At 45.1% G+C, this 22,405-nt stretch overlaps 1 protein-coding gene across 2 annotated transcripts; it reads left to right on the top strand.

Annotated features, from left to right (window-relative positions):
- Nucleotides 1-1,657: 1,657 nt before the first annotated feature.
- Nucleotides 1,658-21,489, top strand: Upp1 (uridine phosphorylase 1). Of its 2 annotated transcripts, none has more exons than XM_028777937.1 (9): nt 1,658-1,988; nt 3,180-3,255; nt 10,984-11,048; nt 14,905-15,022; nt 16,631-16,789; nt 18,354-18,468; nt 19,842-20,051; nt 20,296-20,442; nt 21,126-21,489. In XM_028777937.1, the coding sequence occupies exons 3-9, from the start codon at nt 11,002-11,004 to the stop codon at nt 21,263-21,265; spliced, it is 936 nt and encodes a 311-aa protein (XP_028633770.1). In that variant the 5' UTR covers nt 1,658-1,988; nt 3,180-3,255; nt 10,984-11,001; the 3' UTR covers nt 21,266-21,489. The 2 variants fall into 2 exon arrangements, with proteins under 2 accessions (XP_028633770.1, XP_028633780.1); XM_028777947.1 differs by lacking the exon at nt 1,658-1,988 and adding an exon at nt 2,194-2,346.
- The last annotated feature ends 916 nt before the right edge of the window (nt 21,490-22,405 follow it).

Genomic DNA, 22,405 nt, shown 5'->3' with positions numbered 1-22,405 from the left:
TCTGGCACACTCTATCCCAAAGGGTTTTCCCAGACATTTAATAATCCAAACATTTTTTGATTCCCCCTCCCTTCTCTCTCTTCTCTCTCTGTGCTTGCTCAATTTCTCTTTCTTTCCATCCCCCATGGTGACTTCCCTGGCCTTTGTCCTTGGGTGAACTCACCTGAGAGCAGCTTCCCCCAATAAACCTGCATTGAATATTATCTAACCTGTCTTGAGTTGGCTCAAAGTAACTTATCACTTTCTATTTTGCTGGCACTAGAATTACAATGAACAAGAACCGGAATACAGGAGCCTGTAAAATGTGCATATGTAGATTTAGTGGTGGGACTTGAAAACAAAGGGCTCAGAATCTTCTCACACCCATCTTTACACTCAAGGGAGGGACAGCTGCCACCAGCACCTGGCCCAGGAATATGAAAAGAGCAGCAGCTAAGGAAAGACACCCGGTTATTCTCTAAACTAGTATTAGCTTTAGGTGACTATGACATAGTTGGAAGTTGCTCTCCGGTTTTGTTACTTGACAGTAATGGGGCCTTATTCTCTGGTGCTTCTTTGCCTTGGATAAGCCCCCTCCCTTGTTTATGTCAAAATGAAAGACCTTCCCCCCCCCCCCACTCAAGCCAAGAGAACTCAGGCCACCCAAAAGACTCAGAGACACCGATCTTGATGCAACAGCAAGAGGTATATTTCAATCAGTGTGCTGAGGCCAAGACCCCATAACCCACGCAGGGGCAGAGGAGCTTGACCCCCAGCTTGGGGAGAGTAGGGTATTTAAAGGAAAAAAAACACAACCCATGGGGAGTGGGGAGGGGTAACAGTGGAAAGTGCCAGGGTTCAGGGAACAATCATGGGGAAAGTGCCAGCATATGACAGGGTTCGAGGAACAATCATGGGGAAGGATAGGGTTTTTTCCTCAAGGCTCAATCTTATTCAGCCATATCATTCACATCATCTACTCTGTGATTAGCCAAGTTCTTGTTCTTGTAACACAAAGCCCTAGAACTAGCCGAGCTGCTCTCCTGGCTCTTCTTACTGTTAGTCTGCTAGAAGTGAGATTTCTATTAATCCTTCAAAAGCTTAATGGAGGTCCACCAAGACCAAGGCCCTGGAATACCTTGGCTCACAATCTTGAGCCTTGGGTTTTGTTTGTTTGTTTTTTTCTGCCTCACAGAGAGCTGCTGAGGAGGCTCTGTTGTGTGCTAGTTTTGATGAAGGGGGTTTCAGGAGTGGCACAGAATCTAGCAGATACAATTTCGTGTCTACTCTGAGTCTTTTGCAGAGTTTCACGACTGGGAAGCTAGTCTTTGGTACTCTGAGTCTGGTTTCACTTGTAGAGTCTTCGACATAAATGGGAGTGATCTCAGTCTCTTTAGGAGCAGGCTCATAGGCTGCTCCGCCGAGCTCATTCTCAGGATCCCAGGTCCTTGTGAGAGGCAAACAGTGATTGTTGCCCGGCTGTACTCTGCTCCTCCCCCCTCATTCCCAAGCTTTTTTTGTCCTTTCGACAGAGTGCCAGCTCGCTGGGGAAGCCAACTAGGAATTGTGTGAGAAGGGGAGGCCACTGGCAGGCCCGGATGACAGCTGGGGGCGGGGAGTCACAGTGCAGGGCTGGGCAGAGGTGCTTTCTGCCAGATAGCTGTGACTGTATGAATGAGTCATTTCCCCTACTGGGCAAGCGCTCCCCTGGCCTTCCAACAACTTCAGAGGATATCCCTGGATCAGGAAGGACCCAGAAGGGAAGAAAATCAAAACAAAACAGAAACTGGCCTGACATATTGAAAGGACACAGTTTACAACAGCCTAGCTCTGCATTCTTGATCACGTTCACACGGCCATTCATCTCTGGTACATTCCTTCATCATTTCCAGACAAATGGACCTGGACCCTGACACTAGAGGTGACCTTGGGTAGCCATACAGCAGCTTCCAGATCCTATTTTTCGCCAGTGGAACAGAGATAGCAGCTTGGGTGTGATTTCATCTGTGGTAAGGAAGGCTATGGCATTCCAGGGATGGCTCTGGATAACTTAAAATTGTCAGTTATCCCCAAAGGAAAGGAAAGTAGAAGGTGGAGGCTCCCGGGCAACTTTTCCGGGTTTGAGTAGAGGGAATGGAAGCTAGAGAAGGTGTGGACCGGGCGTGTCCGGGCGAGCAGGTCTTTGTGTTATCTGCTGAGCCCTCCCGCGGAGCCAAAGCCAGGCGGTGACCCCTGGGCGGGGCTGCGGGTGACAGACCAAGGGAGGCAAGAGTGCGGTCAGCTAGGTTCTCTTTTCTGGTCCGCTCCCTCCTTTAAAAGGTCTGGCGGGCTGCTTCTCTCTCACAGGTCTCCAACGGGGACTGAGCGGTGAGTGGTCTGCTTTGCAGACTCCTCTCTGGTTTTTCCGACTATAGGTGGGGACTGAAGCTCGGGTCGACTTCGGTGATCGCTACTAAGACCCCGCAGAGAGTGGCTGGAGAGAGGTGAAAGTTGGTAGAGCACAAAGCTCTGGGAGCATCACGCTCGGGATGCTCTGCTAGGTGTGGGCCGGTGACCTCTCTCAGCAGATGAGGTAGCTGGAGCCACACAGGGGGAACATGAAGTCCCCATGTGGTGTGTGTGTGTGTGCGCGCCTGTGTATGTGTGTATGTGCATTTGTGTATGTGAATGAGTGTGTGTGTGTTTGTGTGTATGTCGGAGTGCAAGGCAGTGAGGGTCGCCAAGGTGTGGGTCGGGCTGGTGACAGGTGAGGGGACATAGGTGAGGGATGAGCAAGTGAGGGATGGGCAGGTGAATGGCTCGCAGGCTTTTCTGGTGCTTCCAGCATATCCAATCCCACTCGGAGAAGGGAGAACCAAAACCCTTGCAGAGCCCTGATCATCCAAAGAATGGGAGCTGGAGGCGTTGGGGTCACACTTGTGTCTTTTCACGAAGGACCGAACAAAGTTTCATTTTGATCACTCACACGGATTTCCTTGTAATTGATTTACCAAATGTTATCGCATAAAATATTGGCCCGGAGTTGTTTGGCTGCAGATCAACTGGGAAACTCCCCTCGGGTGTATTAAATGTCACTGATTTGCACGGGTCCTGCCTCACTTTACTGCTCCTTTTCTGTGACAACCTTCGTGCAGACCTGGCAGGGTGATCCCAGGACTCTTCCTGTCCTCCTTCTCACTCTCATCTCTCTCTCACCCCAGGTCTTGGCGAAGTGATTCATTGGTGGTCCCTGACACTCTGGAAGCCTTCCCGTGACTTGGACATCGGTCTCTGACAGTGAGTAACCCACGAAGGCTGAATCTGAGGTAGAAAGAAAGGCTTCCTAGAAAGGCAGTGAAGGGTATTTTAGATGTTGGTTCACACTCCCTCCTCCCAACTTTTCTCCCCCTTTCTCTTTTCTATCCCTTCCTGTCCTTTCTTCCCTTCTTGCTTCAAGTTTGTAGTTCTCTTCGCTGCCTCATTTGTCTCTTGCTGGTGTTATCGGGAAAACAAAATCGAAAACAAAACATTGGGTCCATTCGTAGGCTGTAACCCAGCCCTTTAAAAAAAACGAACAAACAACCATGGTGACTTCCTTGAATGGAGGGCTGTCTTAAGCTGTCTTTGCCTGTAGAGCGATTCCCAGGGTCTGCTGTTGTTGCGCTCTCTCTCAGCTTATGCAGATTGTGCCCCATCTGCATTTTGGGCTAAACCACCGCCCCCTTCTCAGCCAGTTAGCTATTGTTCCTTTTCCCTTCTTCAGTGGCCAAGCAGACCTTCTGGTCTCAGCAAAACCCTCATTACCCCACGTATCTTTAATTCTGCATGCACAAATTAAAATCTTGGTACTGCTATGCTTTCAGCACTGGTAAGCATTCGGTGCTTTATGTTTTCTTTACCTTGGCAGTTTGTAAAAGTATGCTTCTTATAGTAAAAAAGCAAAATAAAAGTCATTTGTAGCAAAAAGAAGACACTTAAGGGTTTCCTTTCTTCTTACAGATAAGCACTGGATAGTTACTTTGCAACCTCTATCTCTTCCCCTTCCCCCTCCATCATACACTAACACACGCATTTGATTTTACATACATTCCATTCCAAGAATTCTAAATCTTTATGGATTGAACTAAATATTCTATTTTTCTGACTTTAATATCTTTTTATTAGGATTTTGTTCTTATTTTATGTGCATTAGTAGTTTACCTGCACGTATGTTTGTGTGAGGGTGTCACATCCCCTGGAACTAAGCTTGTAGACAGTTGTGAGCTGTCATATGGGTGCTGGGAATTGAACCCCGATCCTCTGGAAGAACAGCCAGTGCTCTTAACCACCTGGCGATCTCTCCAGCCTCATGACTAATGTAACATCTTAAAGATTAAACGTTAAAATTTAAAATCTCTTAATGAGTCAGTCTGGCCACAGCAAATAGAGGAATGAGGTGGTATAGAAAGGGAGAGGGCTGCCTTCTGGTGTTCTGTGTAGGCCCCACAGGGCAAGCTAAACAAGCAGGTCCTATCAGTGTGTGGAGCATCGGGTGTCTTGAAGAGGCCGGGTGAATGTCTCCCTCTAAAGATGAAGCTGGAGTGTTACTGTTGGAGGAAATGCTTTCTGAGGTTAGCTTCAGTGTGACATCTTCCTGAGGCACAGAGGTCGAAGTTCACCCATTGAGTAGCTGGTCCAGCCATCTGTTCTGGCAACAACTCTGGGTCAGGACTAAGGCATAGGGACGGCCCCACCCCCACACAATGCCTAGTGCTGCTGCTTCCTCTTAGACTGCCTTTTAAAATTTTTAATTTTTATTTATGTGCACATGTGCGTCTGTCACTTGTGTATGTGCCTGCAGAAGCCTGAAGAAAGCATCAGATAGGTCCACTGGAGCCAGAGTTACAGGTAATCGTGAGCTGCCTGACTTTGGTGCTAGGAACTGAACCTGGGTTCGTTAGCATCATAGGAAGCATTCTTAACCTGAGCCATCTCTCCAGTTCCTTGGATCTTTCTGTATTCCACAGTGGACTTCGATATGGCCAGTCTCTCTCCTGGACATTGACCTTGGTCTTCATCACGGGCTTTTCCTAAATGTTAATTCCCACGTTGTAGACCCCAATTCCCACCTATCCTGTTACGGAGCAAGTATTAGCTAATGTGCAAAGTAGCTAATGCTATGGCAAGAAGACCAAGAACTCTAAGCTCAAATCTGACTCTCAATGGGCTGGTGGTGGAGGAGTCATAAGACTAGAGAGACAAACAGACTGCTCATTATGTGGCAAGGGGTGAGTGTTCCCTTTGAGAGGAGTTGTGTCCTCTGTATGTGGTTTTGAGCTTATGACATCATTAACTGGGCCACCTGGTTTCCTCCAGTTCCACCCATTCTTAAAATAGTTACAAATCCTGAGAACTATTAGCTTAGTGAATGTTCTAGAGGTGTTGTGGCAGGCCACCTGAGTTAAAAAAAAGTTACCTTGGGTGTGTTCAGTCCTCATGTTTCCCAATGCCAACTTTCTTTCCTGTCTCAAGATTCTGTAGGGTCATATCTACAAGTTCTGAGTTCCTGAGTCATGTTACTTCAGATGTGCCATCATTAGCCCCATACATGGGAAACAACACTGTCCTTCGGTCATCATTGCTAGAGATCAGTTAGCCCTTAGGATGCCATCCTTGCCCTGGCTGAACTTAGCATCCTGCTCTCCCTGAGTGTGCTTTTCCTGTGACTGTCCTTTTGTGATTCTTGTTGCTTATCACCCTCATATCCATGTTGGAGTGAAGTGTCAGAAAGAAAACTACATCCTTTTAAACCTAGCTACCCAAAGCCTGCAAATGAGATGAGAAAAGACAGGCTGACAAGAGGGCATAGACTGCTGCTCTCCATGCAAATAATGGAGGAATCAAAGGAGATGGTGACACAGGAGGTGGTTAGAATTTGAAGACTCTACAATTTTAACAGGGATAGAAAGGACCAAGAGGAAGAGGGCTTCCGAGAGGATAACAAAAAGATGCTTTTGGAGAAACAATGTATTTCAACTGTTATGGTTTGGTCCCGGTTTTAGTGAGTTTTGTTGTTGCTGTTTTGTTTTGTTAGACATGAGCTTGCCGCCTCCCCCACACAGGTCTTGGTGTGATTTTGTGAGTTTTGTTGTTGTTGGTTGCTATTCTGTTATTCTGTTCAATATGCTGTTGCCCCCTCCCTCACCCAGGTCTTGGCTTTGCATCATAGCCCAGGTTGACCTTGACTTCATTTTGTCCTCTAGGCTGCTCCCAGACATGAGTAATCTTCCTGCCTCAGCCTCCTGAGTGCTGGGATGACGGTTTCTGTCACTTCCTACCCGGCTCCAAATGGTTTCCAAATGATAATAAAAGCTAACTGGGATTTCAGGAAAAAGACCAGTGGCTGTTTGGATGCAGCCGGGGGAGGTTTTGCTTTTAAACAGAAGGGATTTCAAAAACTCAGGCGCTCAGAATTTTTATGCCACCTTGTAAGTCAGCTGTCTGTTGCTATGACAAAATCCCAAGGTAAATCCAATTGAAAGGAGAAATGGTTTATTTTGGCTTGCTGTTTTAGAAGGTTTTGTCTGTGGTTGTTGTGGCCTGCTGTTTGGGCCTGTGGTGGTACAATCCATCTTGGTGGGAAGACATAATAAAAGCGGCTAGCCAGTTCCTGTCTTGGTGGCCAGGAAACAATAGGGTGGAGAGACCTGGGGGTGGGGTGGGGTGGGGTGGGGTGGGGCAATATCCCCAATGGCCTGACTTCCTTGAACAAGACTCTCACTTAGATTTCTACCACCGTTCACTAGTGCGAAATCAAAGCAACTACTGTAGTAGTTTACTGTTGAACGTCTTCATACGAGTGTAACGTGCAGCTTTCTGACCGCCATTTCCGTTTACAAATAGGACCTTCTCCCTGCCACCTCCAGGAGCTCGAGGGGACATAAATGTCTGAAGATGAGCTCTTGTCTGTGTCTTGGTTGCCTCTTGTGTTGCTAAGCTGTTGGCTGTCTGTAGCAGAGGATCTCTTTTCTGTGGTCTCATGGGGCTTTGTGTTTTGTGTTTCAAGAGTTCTTTCTCTGACACAGACAGCTGGCCTGACAGCATGGCAATGGTAGGGATGAGACCAAATCATATTAGGGACAAGAAAGGTCACAGCCCTAGCTGACTGGCTTTGGCTCCAGCCCACACATCGACAGGACAGAGATGAGCCTTCAGTGTTCTGCCCACGTGAGAAGCAGCTCTCTTCTGGGCTGGGCTAGAGTTTGGTAATTGTCTGTTGGTCAGGGGTGTGGTTTCAAAAGATGTTTTCTTTCTTGGGCTCCAGCATCTTGCCTTGAGGTTTACAAGCTAATGAGTGGTAAATTAATCCAGGAACTGCTGAGGTACTGTCTTGCATAAATGTCCTGTCCTTGTGATTCTGTCTGGGCCTCATGATAAGGCTGAGGGACTATGGGTACCCAGCTGCCCAGAAAGCATAACCCAGGGTAGATTGTGCTAGTCAGCAATAGGCCTATGTTAAGTCCCAATAGGCCTATGTTAAGTCCCAGGATGAAAAAAACACTTGTAACATGTGTCCATGTGTCAAGTTTAGAAGAATTTGATCCAAGAGTTAAGGGAGCTGAAGGGACCGACACAAATATGGGTTCCATGGCTTTTATTTTGAAGTGTGTTTATAGTAGAATGGGCTTTGAGTGTTTCCAAAGTAAATTAGACAAATGTTAGCCCATATATCACTGATCTCTAGCAAGCTAGAGAGAAGCTAAGAATACCTTGCTTGTCTGTGTGACCCCTATCCCACCCTGGGGTGGGGACTGGTAAATTCCAGTTTAACTTAGAACGCATACTGTGTTCTTGTGTTGACAGGTTGTCTGATACCTGTGTGATTCCGGAGACTTCTGAGGGCATTTTATGAATGTTCCTAAGTAACAGTACTTCACCCCTTGTCATTCCTTTGAACTCCACTCTCTTGGTTTGGTTGTGAGTGTTCCCTCTTCTGTAAGCTTTTCTGACCACGTGGCCTGATTGGTGTTTTCTAGCTGTTATTGGTGTGATTTCTATAGGACTGATGGCTAATCTTCGTTATGGATTGTTTTTCAAATCATCTAGGAGAATGGAGAGGCACAGCATCCATTTGGTGTTTCCTGAGAGGATTACTGAGACCACCTTGAGCATGGGTGGCACCATCCCATTGACTTGGAGTCTAGAAGAGGGAAAAGCTGTAGCATCCCCTTTCTCTGCTTCCTGTCTTTACTTGATGTAAACATCTATGCTGTGACCCTTTGCTACCAGAATGCATGGTCTGCATCCTCTCAATTGTGAGCCAAAATGAGTGCTTCCTCCTGAATCAGGCATTTTGGCTGCAGTGATGTAAAGCAGTTGGTAACAGCTTAGGGGCCCGAAGATGATTTGCTGATCTGTTTGCATGTTTCATCCCTACCACCTCTTCTGTAGGCTGGCTGCTAACTAGGATGCATTAAGAATGCATCATATCCCAAGGGCATGCTAATTTACAAATCCCTCTAGCGTCTATATTCTTTTGTACTTCCTCCTTCAAAGAGGTTGGCCTCTGGTCATGCCCTCTTGGCTCTCACCCTTCTCTGCCCTGCACTAGAGCCATTGCCTAGCTTGCTTGGGCAGCCATACATGCTTCAGGTTCACAGTGTCTTGGGTTTTCTTCTTTTCTTAGTCCCTTCCCAGCCATACATGCTCTACAGGGGAAGGAAAATTACTCTTTATGCCTCCTCAAAAAACCAACAAAGATTAAACACGAGAAAAAGGCATGGTGCTTTATTAATATGCAGAAAGATAAGACTGCAGTGAGAAAAATAAATCACAAGCTTGTGTTGACCCAACTGCTTCTTACCATTACCCCAAGGGTAGGAACCTAAGGCAGTTGTGAGAGATTGTGAGTGGTTATGGGAGGGAGGCGCTGAGACAAGCTATTTGGATTGGAAGGAATCTAGGGATAGACATTTCTTCTGAGTTTCACTCAGTTTTATTTTATTTTTTTCTTTTCTGGGACAGGACGACAGTCAGGCTAGAGTAGGGAGGCACCCAGTTCCATTGTGTAGTGAGGGATTCCAGCGAGGCTTTCTGGTTTTCCTTCAGATCAGATTGTGTGTGTTTAAACCACATCACTTTGTTCTCTGAATCCCAGCAGTATTTATTACCCAGTATACTTCTCTGTTGTTATGATAAAACACCATGACCCAGGTAGCTAACTTAAGAGTTTAAAGTTCTAGGGGGTGTAAGAAAACACAATGGCAGGAACACAGGCCAGCCAGCAGGCTTTGAGTAGGCTAGGAGACTGAGAGTTTATATCTTTAACTGCAAACATGAAGCAGATAGAGGGTGAACATGGCATGAGGCTTTTAGTCTCCAAGCCTGTCCCCAATGACATACTTCTTTTGTCTGGGTTTCAGTACCTAGACCACCCCAATCAGCTCCACAAACTAGGGACCAAGTGTTCAAATGCTTGAGACTATGGGGGACGTTTTTCATTAAAGCCACCACACTAGAGATGCTTTTACACTGGACACAGGCTGGATTCCACAGACCCATACACGGCAAGGGTCCAGGCACTAATTGCTGACTGAATTGGTTTACAGAGTTTCACATCCCTCAATTCAGGCTACTCTATTGTGCTTTCTGGGATCTCCCATTCTTACTATCTTACATGCTAATCACGTTACCAAAAGCACCCAGGCAAACACTACCATTAAAATAATAGCTGGGACCAGCACAGTGGCTCGCAAGGAAAGCACTGTTGCTGCCAAACCTGACAACCTGAGACTAACCCCCAAATACATGATGGAAGGAGATCACTTATTCCTACAAGTTGTCCTCTGACACTAACATATAGAATGTCGCATGCCCATCCCCAGTAAATGAAAATAAAAAAATTAAAAGAGTCAATTTTGACCCAGCATCCTGTCCTGAGGGGCAACACAAGGACCACTTCTATCACTACCCACCAGCTCTGTCCTTCATGCATCACTTCTACGAAAAGCTCCCTGCCACACCTTTCTGCCAGTTATAAGTACTCTTTCCCTCCACTGTGCTTGACTTGGGGATGTTGGTATTTTAGGGTGAGGGATGGCACTTTATTCCCAGCATAGGGAAGCAGCTCAGTGATGGAGCACCTGCCTGGCACAGATAACTCCCTGGGTTCCACCTCCAGTATCACCACACCAAAACCAACAGAACTGGCTCCCTTCCTTGGCTCCCCTGGTTGGACAGCAGCAAGCTGGCATTTACTTTACTGAGAATGATCAGTATGTTATGATATGATAGTTATAAATATATTTAGAAGAAAAGGGATCTTTCCGCTTGGGTTCAGAAAATGTCTACGTACAGCCTGCAGTTTTCCTGAGTGGCCTGTGACCCATAGCTCTTCTGAAAGCTCCACTTTCCTAACCTCTCAGATGAGCCCCACGGAAACAACTGTGGCTGTGTATGATGTTTTCCCCTGCAGGCTCAACAGCCAGTCTTGCAGCATCTGCCGCATCAGCTTCAAGTGTTTGCCCTCTGAATAGCCTCCTCTGGAGCTAGTAGCTCTTCCACCTCTGTTCCAATCCCCGTAATCTCTGGTGTCCTTAAACAGGAAGAGGATGTTCAAGATTCCAGAAGGGCAAAGTGGAGGGGTGTGGTTGGTAGGGCCAAAGACATCCTGACTGTTGCTGGAATCGGACCCTAGGAAACTTGATCTTTATTCCTAAACAACTTAAGTGTGAGGTCTACCCTGTGGACTATACACCTCCCTTCCTCTCTCCCTCTCCCTCTCCCTCTCCCCTCTCCCTTTTCCACCCCCCTCCCTTCCCACATCTCCTGACCCTCCCTCTCACCCTCTCCCACTCCCTCTCCCTCTCCCTCTCCCTCTCCCTCTCTCTCACACACACACACAGAGCAAGTATACGTTTCCATAGTATACATGATGTAATTGTGAAGGATTCTGTTTTTATTTTACAGACTTTTCTCATGAGTGATACCTCACCATCCTTGTTCCTTTTGGGTTGATGCTGTTTTGTGTGATGCTTTTCCCCCTAGGTTCTGCTATAGGAGAACATGGCAGCTACAGGAACTGAAACAAAGGACCTTGAAAACCATCACAAGTAAGACTGACCTGGGCTGGGCTGACTTGACTATGCTGTGCTGGTTTTGTTAAGCATCCTCTGATCAACTCACTTTTCCAAGTTCTTTACATGTGTTAATGTGTGATCCTCAGAATAGTGCGTGAGGGCTTTGGAGGGCTTACAAATTCAAGTCTAGGAGCTTCTGTCCTCAACCCTCAGGACATGTGACTCACAAGAGCAGACAGTTTAGTGCTTAGCTATGTGTCTTAACAGCTTTTCCTCTATATATGGCATTTTTCTTTAAGACAAAATCCACTCTGTATCTCCTAGCTCAATCTTTCTTCTGAATCTTGAATGGTTTTCTCCCTTCTTTGTTGTTTTTCATAGTTGAAGTGTGTGCTTTTCATGAGTTCTCTTAGGTTTAGACTTTATTAAAGAGCTAAACATGAATGTCTTTCTCTGACTCTAGTATGTACGTATATGTTCATGCACATCCAATCCAGGGTTTTTAGCATGCTGTGGTGAGCACATATTCTACTCTGAGACACACTTCAGGCATCCTGCATGGGTTTGAAGTCTTTCTACTGAGCCTTTCTAATTTCCTTACCACAGAGTTGTTCACTATCTGCTTGCTGGGGATCTGTGAGGTGGCAGCCATCCAGCTTCAGTGACCGCAGTTGGGGCAAATGATTAGGGTGGCAATAACTTTAAACAGTCTGTTGGAGACTGTTTTAGCTCACGTCCATGTCAGAGTTAATGAATTTTGAAATAATTGCTGTTCTTATGATTATACACTGCTTCCTTCTGCTCTTCCTGGAATTGACAAGTAAGGAAAGGGTTTTCTGTGTGTGGCCGAGTTGTCTTAATCACATCCTGTTGTGTCATTTTGAGGCATAAAGTCAGCCCTTCTGTTTTGTGTCTCATGTTTGACACATCCTGAAGGAGGATATGGTTAAGTGGCTGAAAGATGTGTTATGATGTTTGGGATTTCAGATTGTCCTACAGATCAAAAGTGCTTTCTGGGAAAGTCTAGCTGTACATGCTGTGCATTTGGTCTTACAAGTAAGAAAGGGCTCCTACCCACTAATAAAAAGCCAGTTAGTCTCTCAGGAGAATTGGAATTGGCTCAGGAGAATTGGCTCAGGAGAATTGGATGGGCACATGCTGTGCCTTGGCCAGGTGCTTGCTCTTCCTCAGCATGGTTTCCATAGCACCTTTGCTCAGGGTGTGGTCAGCAGTGGCCCTGCATGTATGACTGAGCTCTAATCTTGTTCATGAAGCAGTCTGCCCACCCACTTCTTACTCCCTTAATGAGAGAGCTCTGACTTTATTTCGAGTCTTATGCTTCTCTTTTGTATAGCAATCTCTTGAAAATTTTCGTATGTTGACTTAATCTGGATACTACTCTAGGGGTATAGAGTGGAATGGGGCTTGAAAAACATGGAAGGGGCACTGAGAGGACCAAGGGAGAAGATGGAGCCTTCAGTGATTGCTGTTGAGGTTGATTACTACCAGAAAGAAAAGCAATAAGGACTGGTTGAAATAAATCAGAACAGGTCTGATTCAACCTTCAGTTTTGTGCGTCTCTGTCTGTCTCTGTCTCTGTATGTCTCTCTCTGTCTCTCTGTCTGTCTCTGTCTCTGTCTCTCTCTCTCCCCCTCCCTCCCTCTTTCCCTCTCTCCCTCTGTGTATGTGTTTGTGTGATAAATAAACAAGACATGGCATGGACTCCAGGAGATTTTGATAATTATAATTAAATTAATTGTATAAGTTCTAAAGACAATATGTAGGTAGCCAGATGCTTTGTATATGTCTGTGATCTCAGTGTTCAGGAGACCAAAACAGGTATATTGAGTTCAAAGCCATTCTGGCCTACAAAATGAAACCTGTCTAAAGAAAAAGAAATAGGAGCTGAGGGAGTGACTTGCTTGCCTCACATGCCAGGAGTTCTGTAACTAGCACTACACAGGACAAGAGTGGTAGTATGCACCTATAATCCAGCACTGAGGAGATAGACTCAGGAATATCAGAAACTCAAGGCTATGTAGCAAGTTTGAGGCTAGTCTGTGATTCAGTGATGTTCTGTCTCCAAAGAAATGAAAGAAATTAAAAATTAGTGAACAAAACAGCTAATTATATTATAAGGAGCATCCCATGAAGGAAGGGGAAGCCCTTAGAGGAATCATATAGGTCCTCCTTACAACAGGGTTAGATATCCATAAACCCATCATGGCATTGACTTAGCATGACAAACCCCAAATCAGCTTGGCAGTATGGTTCTCAGGAAAAATGTTCACACTCAACACACACCATTTTCAAATCATTGTGAAGTCAAGATCACCGGTATTTCTAAATTGCAGTGGTCTCTGGATCATTGCTTTCTCATCTGCTCATGAAGTTAGATTGAAGAGAAAGTGGCACGCAGTTGGTTCTGAGCAGAAAGCCGTAAGGAACAGTAGCTACCATTGCTCCATACTCAAAACGGCCCGCATCTGTCCTCATCCTGCCAAGGAGATACCTATTTGGAAATGAGGAGTCATGTATTGTTGAGGCAGCTGTGTTGGAGGCTGGCTCTGAGGAAGCTTGGCAGGATAGAACAGGAATCATCTAGTCCTGGGGCACTTGTGTTTGTAAATAAACTTCACTGAAGTATAATACCATGGGTTTGCCTTTCTTGTCTATGTTGCTGTCAGGAGACAGTGGCAGACTGTGACAGAAGCTTAACGGCCTATGGCCATATTTGCCATCTGGTCTTCTCTTAAATAAAGCCTGCCAACCTCTCTTTAGAGCAGAATCATGTTGTCCTGTAAAGGTAGTTTGAATCACATACAAAATATTTTAGTTGCCACTCTGAAGAAAAACAAAATGGTAGGAAGTTATATCATGACAATTTTTTAAAAGCAATTTTATTTATTAATTTTTAAAATTTACAATCCATCTGTTGCCCCCTCTCCTGCTCCCCCTCTCCCAGAGTTTCGCATCCCATTCCTCCTCCTTCTGTCCCTGAGAGGATGCTCCCCTACCACCAGGCCTCCCTCCTCCCTGGGGCCTCAAGTCTCTAGAGGATTCGACCCATCTTCTCCCACTGAGGCCAGACCAGGCAGTCCTTTGCTATATTTGTGTCGGGGGCCTCAGACCAGCTCCTGTATGCTGCCTCCTTGGTGGCTCAGTGTCTGGGAGCTCCCAGGGGATATCATGACAATTTTTTTAAAGAAAAAAAAATGCAAGGTTTATTTTATGTTTTGTCTGCATGTATGTATATGCCCACTGAGGCTAGAGGAGGGTAATTGATTCTCTGGAACTGTAGTTAGAGATGGTTGTGAGCTACCATGTGGTTACTGGGAATAGGCGCTGGTCCTCCTACATGAACAAGTGCTCTAAACCACCGGCCATCTCTTCACACCCTTGTGACAATCTTGGTGTCGTAGTTCTGATAAGTGTTAGCTAAAGTAAGGCAGGAAAAAGTAATTATTGGCATCTGCTTGGAAACGTTATCTTTGGCAACAGATAAGACTTTTTTTTCTGTCTGTATTTCCAATAATGAATGTATTACTTTCAAAATAGTCAAGTTTATATACTGACTATAGCCAAGTGGACTAGCAGCTAGCATTCTTTGTATTGGATGATTTATCAATTTGGTCTTTATAATTTTGTAGGCTCTTCTAAGATTTTGCTGTTTGTTTTCAAACAGGGCTCTAGGAGCAAAGCAGAGTTAAAAGGAAGGAGACAGGGAAGTAGGGCCCTTGGCAATGTATGTTATCTTTTTCCCAAGGTGTGCTTGTGCCTCTTCCCCATCACGTGTCTCCCACACCTCATGTAAATGGAGCATATCCATGGTAACACTGGCCATTACACACCCATGCTCTACAAACCTTTCACTTTTTGTTTTTAACAGTGACTGCTTCATCCAACTTTCAAATCCAAACATAGCAACAATGAAGGAAGACGTTCTCTATCATTTCAACCTCAGCACTAGCACACACGATTTCCCTGCTATGTTTGGAGATGTGAAGGTAAAAACTCCAGGCTTTGATTTTAAGGATTGTCTTATGGTCAACTTCCTCTTTGATATGGCTGCGCCTTTTCATAGATGATGGACAGAAGACAAGGACTACATTATATCTATATCAGACTATTGGAAATTGTTACCTTGTGTTTGTATGAACTAGCAAGTAAAGGAGAGAACAAATGTTAACAACTGCAGTGTCTCTTTGTCTCTACTTTGTCTCTTAGAACTTTCATTTGTAAGTGAATGCATGTCAATCTTCTGAGCCATACAAATGGTCTATGTTTATGGTTTCAATTACTTCAAAGATGGAGTCTGGAGTCTGGGGGTAAGGTGGGGTGAAACCTAGACAATGTCTTAAGAGCTATGGCAAAATCCATTTCCTAACACTTAATTGAGAAGAGGGAACTGGGAAGGTGCAGAGTCAGTCTGGAGACTATATGATCCCTGCTTGCAACTGAAGGTGTATATGAATGATACTGTTTTTTAATTGTCTAGGGGCTAATGTTGATGAAGACACTTCCAGTACAAAGCCTTCAGTTCTCAGTGCTCACATATCTTACATTTTTATTAAAGTCCTTTGTTAACATTTGTCTCTAATCAACACCTGTGTGTGCATCCTTACAAGGAACAGTGTGACATTTCAACTCGTTAATGTGATGTGAAAGGACAAGCAGGGTGGTCAGTACATTAACAACTCAGGAGCTGATCCTTCTTTGGGTTGAGAACAATCAGAATCCTATCTTCTGGCTATTTTGCAATTTACAGTTAGTTATTGTTAACTGTAGTTATCATACTACTAGAATAGGACTCTTCAATGTCTAATCCTGATAAAGACGAATTAACTCATGGAATTAAAAACCAACACTGGGCCCCATCTGCCACAGGTAGAACTCAACTTTTGGTAGCAAATAGTGAGCAGCTTTCATGTTTTCTTAATTTGTTCAATTTCTATTTATCCTAATATTGCTTATTTACTTTTTTATTGAAGGCTATGAACATGTCCTTTCATCTTTAGAGATGCATTTTTTTTCTTTTATCTTCAGATTTCATTAAATCAATTTTTATTATTTACTATTCTTTGGTGAAATAAAATTTCTTAGATGACTCTTTGCAAAATGATGGCTTTACTTCTCCACCTACAAAGTCCCAACCCACTACTGGGGCTCTATTCTTTCCCACTCAGTTGACCAAGTGAAAGAGTGTTGGGCCATTTTAACACTGGGTCATAGGACTCTGGTCACATGAGGAGTTTGAAGGACTGTGAGACTCCAACCATCTTAGTTCAAACCCAAACTTTCTTTCCAGCACACTAGTCTACCTGGTATGGAAGACCAACCATATTGGCTGCAGTTGTCTCTTCAAAGTTAGAGAGATTCTGGTCCTGTATGTGTGGCATTGTCCTTTGTGTGCTTGTACTGAGCAGTGACTCTCACTCCAGAGCTACTAAAAACTCATCAGGGAAGTGCATTCCTCAGTCCCCTCAGATACACTTGGTATAGGCCAGACCAGAAAACTTGCTAGGAAGTTCCCAGACGACCCCAAGATTGCTGACCTGAACTCTGCAGACCCCCGATGACAGTGTACTAATGGGCTCCCCATTCTCTGGTTGCAGTTTGTGTGTGTTGGTGGAAGCTCTTCCCGGATGAAGACCTTCATCAAGTATGTAGCTGCAGAGCTGGGCCTTGACCATCCAGGGAAAGAATATCCCAACATCTGTGCAGGCACTGACCGCTACGCCATGTATAAAGCCGGGCCCGTGCTGTCTGTGAGCGTGAGTATTTGCCTTTCACTTGGATATGGTCTCCATGCTCTGCAAAGCCCTGTGCCCCACACTTTTGCATGTGGGAAGAGCTGAACAGCTGGCACCCTAACATTTGTTTACTGTAAATTGCTGGGAGCTTGGTGAGCTCTCGGCAGCTGGGACCTGGGCATGAGTAAGTCCTAGGCTCCAGCCCTTGAGGCTTAGCTTCCTGGAAAGCCTAGGTATACAAAAGCAGATACAAATGCAAATATGTACAGCTGTCCACTCAGTGTGGGTGTGGCAGTTCCCGGGAGGGGCTTCTCTGCTTAGTCCAAGGAAAGAGCCACATACCAGGCATTTGTGCTTCTTTCTATCTCACAGTATCTGACCTACCTACTTTATAACACAGGTTGAATAAGTAATAAAGGTTAGTATAGAAAAATCTTCAGTATCCTATCAATTAGGTGATTTTCTAGCTCTGATTTTGATGGCAACAATATATTTCATTATGACTATATATCATCATAATGAAATATATATTACATATTATCATAATAAAATATATATTATATGTAATATATACATATATATGATAGAAAACAATGATATATTAATAAAGTGAAGAGCTATGAATCAGAAGTGGATTCCCTTCCTGTTAAGATTTGTGTCTTGACGCTATTCAGTTAAATATTCAGGTATATCAGTCATGCAGAATCATCTTATAGCAAAGGCACCTTGTAGAAGCATTTTATGTATCTGACATTCTGGAAGGGCTCCTTTTGCGATAAGGTTCTGCCATAGGGACAGCAGCTGCTCAGGAAGGGGATGGTGTCTGAGGAGATGTGGGTGGGGAAGGGTCTTTGGAAGGCAAGTGGAGTGGTGTTGGATTTCAGAGGCAAGGAGGAAATGGCAGGGGCAGGAGTACAGTCCATAGATTGTCTGATGTCAAGGATTGAAGAACCAGACAGGTATCTTATCTAACTTGGAGAGGGAAGTTGAAAAGTTCAATGGTAAAACCCTTATCCAGTATGGTGGCCTGTGTGCATGACTTCAAATATCATTAAAAAAGAAAGTTTGTTACCTAATGATAGTAGCTACTTCCTTCCTGCTGCTGTACAAGTTGTATGAGTCAAATGAAGTCATGTATAAGTCTTGTTTGTTTGTATTTTGTATTTTAATGTCTGTCTTCTATTTCGCATACTGATTTAATAAGTTGAAGTACACCACATAAAACATGCAGCAATCATCCCCACATGGGCTTTGTTCCAAAGGCCCCAGTGGATGCCTCAAAGCAGAAGGGTATCAAAACCGATAAATATGAATATTCCTTTTACAGACACAAAGCTCTGATGCATTTTAGTGTGTTGGGTATAGCAAAAGAAGGGCAATAATGACAAATAACGCAGAATAATTTTAACTATGATATAGTAGAATTTTTGTGAATGTTCTTTCTCTGTCTCCAAATCTCATCTGTGCAAAGCTTAGTTGACCTTGGGTGACTTGGAATGCAGAGCCCATTGTTTGGAGGGACTTCTCCATGCATTGACAAGGGAACGGTGTGGGGCTCAGCCTCTGCGTTTCTCTCTGGTTTCAGCACGGCATGGGCATTCCTTCCATCGGGATCATGTTGCATGAGCTCATCAAGATGTTGTACCATGCCAAGTGCTCCAACATCACCATCATCCGCATTGGCACTTCAGGCGGGATAGGTGAGGACTGAGGAGGGATTCTGGCCCTTTGTGTGGAGGGGCCAGAGCCCAGATCTGACCAGCTCCAGTGTGGTGTGGTTAAAGGCCTTCCTTTCTGCCTGTCTTCTCATCAAAGTGTATATGGGGTGTGGGGTGGGGTATAAAACTAACAAATAGGTCCTGAAATTAGCTCAAAGGTTCCTAATCATTGACCAAAAAAAAAAAAAAAATTCCAAACAAACAAACGAACAACCTAAGAAGCAGAGAGAATTTGAAGACTGCAAAACAAAAGACTGATGAACTGTGTAATGTTATAAAGACAAGGTCTGCTTGGCCTCGTGATTATGCTCAGCTGAATGAAGCCTTCTTCCTTCCAGAGTCTAGTGATGGCACAGGTTTCATCAAGTATGAGAGATGGCAAGTCCTGCGAGCTCAACCGCTCATCCACCATTAATTTCAGTAAATGTGTCAATCCATTCCTTATGGCAGAGCCACAGTCATTTCTCACTGGTCTCACCTGCTCGAGTCTCTTTATTTCCTTCACTGTGACAACTATATTTTATTGTGGCTTTCGGCAGTAAGGGTTTTGTGTATGTGTGCGTGCGTTCATTGGTTGGTCAATGACATACCCTAGCAGTAAGTAAAAGTCTCTGAAGCAGTTTTATAATAAGGGTTGCCATAAGAGCAGGTTTCTAGTGATTCTTGTTCCTACCAGGAAGATGATAGGAATCAATAAACATTGATAGGAAGCTGTATTGGCTCCAGGGATATATGGCCTTAGATTTCAGCATCCAGGTCCCTACATTATCCTTAGGAGGTAGGATTCCAAACTCCCTAACAGTGGCCATATTGCATAAGAGAATAAAAACCCAAGAGAAAAGAAAAGCAGGCTATTACCCTTATAAACATGCAGATCCTCTGTGAGCAGGCACAATGGAGATGGCTGTTACTGATTGGAGGAGAAGCAGGCTAGTCAGGAGTTGGAAAAGCTCCGGGCTGTGTTTGGGGAACACGGTGGGGTTTCTATACTTTGACCTGCTTTTGTGTCTGGTTGAAAGTTTACAAAATAAAGATATACTCTGGAACGATTAAAGTAACACGGACACTTAGTTGATGGTATGCTAGTCAGTGGCAATGCCTTGAAGATAGAAACACTGGATAAAGGCTGCCCAGACCCTGATGGGATTGCTGTTCTTTGCTTATCTCTGCTTTCAGCAATGATTCTATACAAATTCCCACTCAGGAAAAGCTTAGTAGGAGAAGGGATGGATGACGTGGAGCATATGCCAGGTGCCTCAGTACTTGGCTTTGCCTATGGATCCTATTGGTTGTGCCTGTGTTCTGCTGTGCTGCTTTGTCACCCTGTGTAACTGTGATCTGTGCATCTTTCTCAGGTCTGGAGCCTGGCTCTGTCGTCATCACGCAGCAGGCAGTGGATGAGTGCTTCAAGCCAGAGTTTGAGCAGATTGTTCTGGGAAAGCGGGTGATTCGCAACACTAACTTGGACGCGCAGCTGGTACAGGAGTTGGTGCAGTGTTCCTCAGACCTGAATGAGTTCCCCACTGTTGTGGGCAACACCATGTGCACCTTGGACTTCTATGAGGGTGAGAGGAAGTGAGGGTATGTCTGGTACAGGGATCCCTCGCCTACCCCAGGCCTGTTGTGTTGATGTGGTGATATCTCTGGTGCGGCATCCGCCTGTGGATACTGACTCATTCACAGTATTTCTGTGATGGCTGAAACAGTGAGTGGGCCCCCTCTGCCCTGGATCTTAATGGCATGTATAGCATGGTGTATAAGTGTAGTAGGCTTTAACTATGTGTGTGTGGTTCTCTTCATGTGCTTCAGGACAAGGCCGTCTGGATGGTGCCCTCTGCTCCTACACAGAGAAGGACAAACAGGCCTATCTTCGTGCAGCCCATGCTGCAGGTGTCCGGAATATCGAGATGGAATCATCAGTGTTTGCCACCATGTGCGGTGCCTGTGGCCTGAGAGGTGAGCTGATACGGGATGGACTTGCTGCACTTTCTCTGTCTCTTTTGCTGGCCCATCATGGACGGGTCCTCCTGAGAGTACCCCAATCTTGAAATCTCGCTTTTGTCTCCCTTGGTTAGCTTCTGATTACGGTGTCATCCCAGTAGTCCTGCTACACATACAATGTCTTGATTGTCATGTAGAAAAACACAGGATCTTCAGTGTTCTTGCAGACTCCATTGAGAGGGGGTCAGAAAGATGGTGATGGGATTTCTTGCTGCCCAAGAAGCTGCTCCAGTCCTGCCAACAGCTTGGCTTTCTGAAGGGCTAATCCACACTGTTGTCTAGTCCTGAACATCCTTCCAGTTCAACATTACCCACTCAGAACTGCCTGTGCTCCTTGGTCTAGGACAACATATGCCCTTAGTCCTGCACAGGGTAACCAAGTGCTGGCCCTGAAACCAACTGGGAGTTTTTTGAGACCCAAAGGCAAAGGCATAGGTGATATAGTTGGGCACTGCCAGAGTTGCTGGAAGGTACGCCTTTTATGCCGTTTCACTCCATCTACAGCCCTCCCGTCCCTAGCCTGCACACTGCTGGTTTCCTGAGGTATCTTACAGGCTGACCCTTGGCTCCGGGCCTTCCTCCTTGGTGAACTAAGGAAGGTGTCCACCCTGCATTAATGAGGCTTTTGTTCTTCGCAGCGGCTGTGGTGTGTGTCACCCTTCTGGACCGTCTGCAAGGGGACCAGATCAACACTCCCCATGATGTGCTTGTGGAATACCAGCAGAGGCCACAGCGGCTGGTGGGCCACTTTATCAAGAAGAGCCTGGGGAGGACCTGAGCCCTGTGCCTTTCTGCTCAGGAGAAGCCTCTGCAACTCTTGGGCAATAAATTGATTTTTTCATAACACACCGTGTGATTTGGAGTGCACTTTGCAGCAGAATGTATGGAACTGGGCTTCATTTGCCAGTAAGAAATCCGAGTAAGACACACAGATGATTCTCTTACACATCATTGCAACATTTTCAGGACCATTCTAAATAAATGAATACTTTCAGACTTTTATTTCAAAGGTGGTCAGATTTCATGTCACTAAAGTAAGTAATTTGGCAGTTGTACTGTAAAACAGATTTCCATTGGTATTTTTAAAATTCTATAGTCATCCCTTGATAGCTGCAGATAGAAGTCAAGAGTGACTTTGTTGTCAGGGGGAAAGCCTAGGAGAGCCATTTCAGAACCTGGATCATAACTTTCCAGTGGGATTGTGGGTTTTGGTGACACAGATCTCACTCCCCCCACCTCCATTTCCAAAAGTATTGATGGGCAAGCTCCAGGTGGACCCAGGCAGTGCTATACCTCCCTCTGCTGTCCAATCAAGGTAGTGCAAGCTGTCTAACCAGAAATAAAAAGACTTGACACACCCTGGCTAGTTTTGGGGTGGTACAGCTATACAAGGACCAGGCCAATGCCAGGCTTGCTGAGTGGAAGCATCTTATTTGCATCTGACAAGCACCAGTATGCACCAGTATGCCTCTGCTGACACAGCTGAGCTTGTGGAACTACTTGGGTTGCTGGAGTCTCTGAACCTTGTAAACACTGTCAAACATGTCTCTGAATCTCTTCACATGCCACTAAAGATTAGGTCTCTTCCCTACACTGGTCTGTCCCACCCTGGCCATTTACTTTGTCAACTGAGGCTGCCTTCCTATTACCTCTCACTCTGTTCCAAGTACTGACAATAAGACTTTCCTGAAGGAGAAATGACAACAGGGTATCTTCCCAAAGCAAGTTTCACCGAATTAAGAATGTGGCTGGGATTTTGTCCTGATGGACCAGTTCTTCCACATTTATAAATTCTGAGGGCTCTACTCTGTCTTGGGACATCCTTTAGAGGTGGGCTCAGAGAGTGGCACTTACCCCCAACCAAGTCAAAACTGCTAATCATCTTGCAGATAGAAATATAAGAATGTTACCATGACAC

The sequence above is a fragment of the Grammomys surdaster genome, unplaced genomic scaffold, assembly GCF_004785775.1.
Source record: "Grammomys surdaster isolate TR1022 unplaced genomic scaffold, NIH_TR_1.0 67, whole genome shotgun sequence".
NCBI lineage: Eukaryota > Metazoa > Chordata > Mammalia > Rodentia > Muridae > Grammomys > Grammomys surdaster.
Note: the sequence above shows the minus strand (reverse complement) of the source record. Positions and strands in the feature narration are given on the sequence as shown.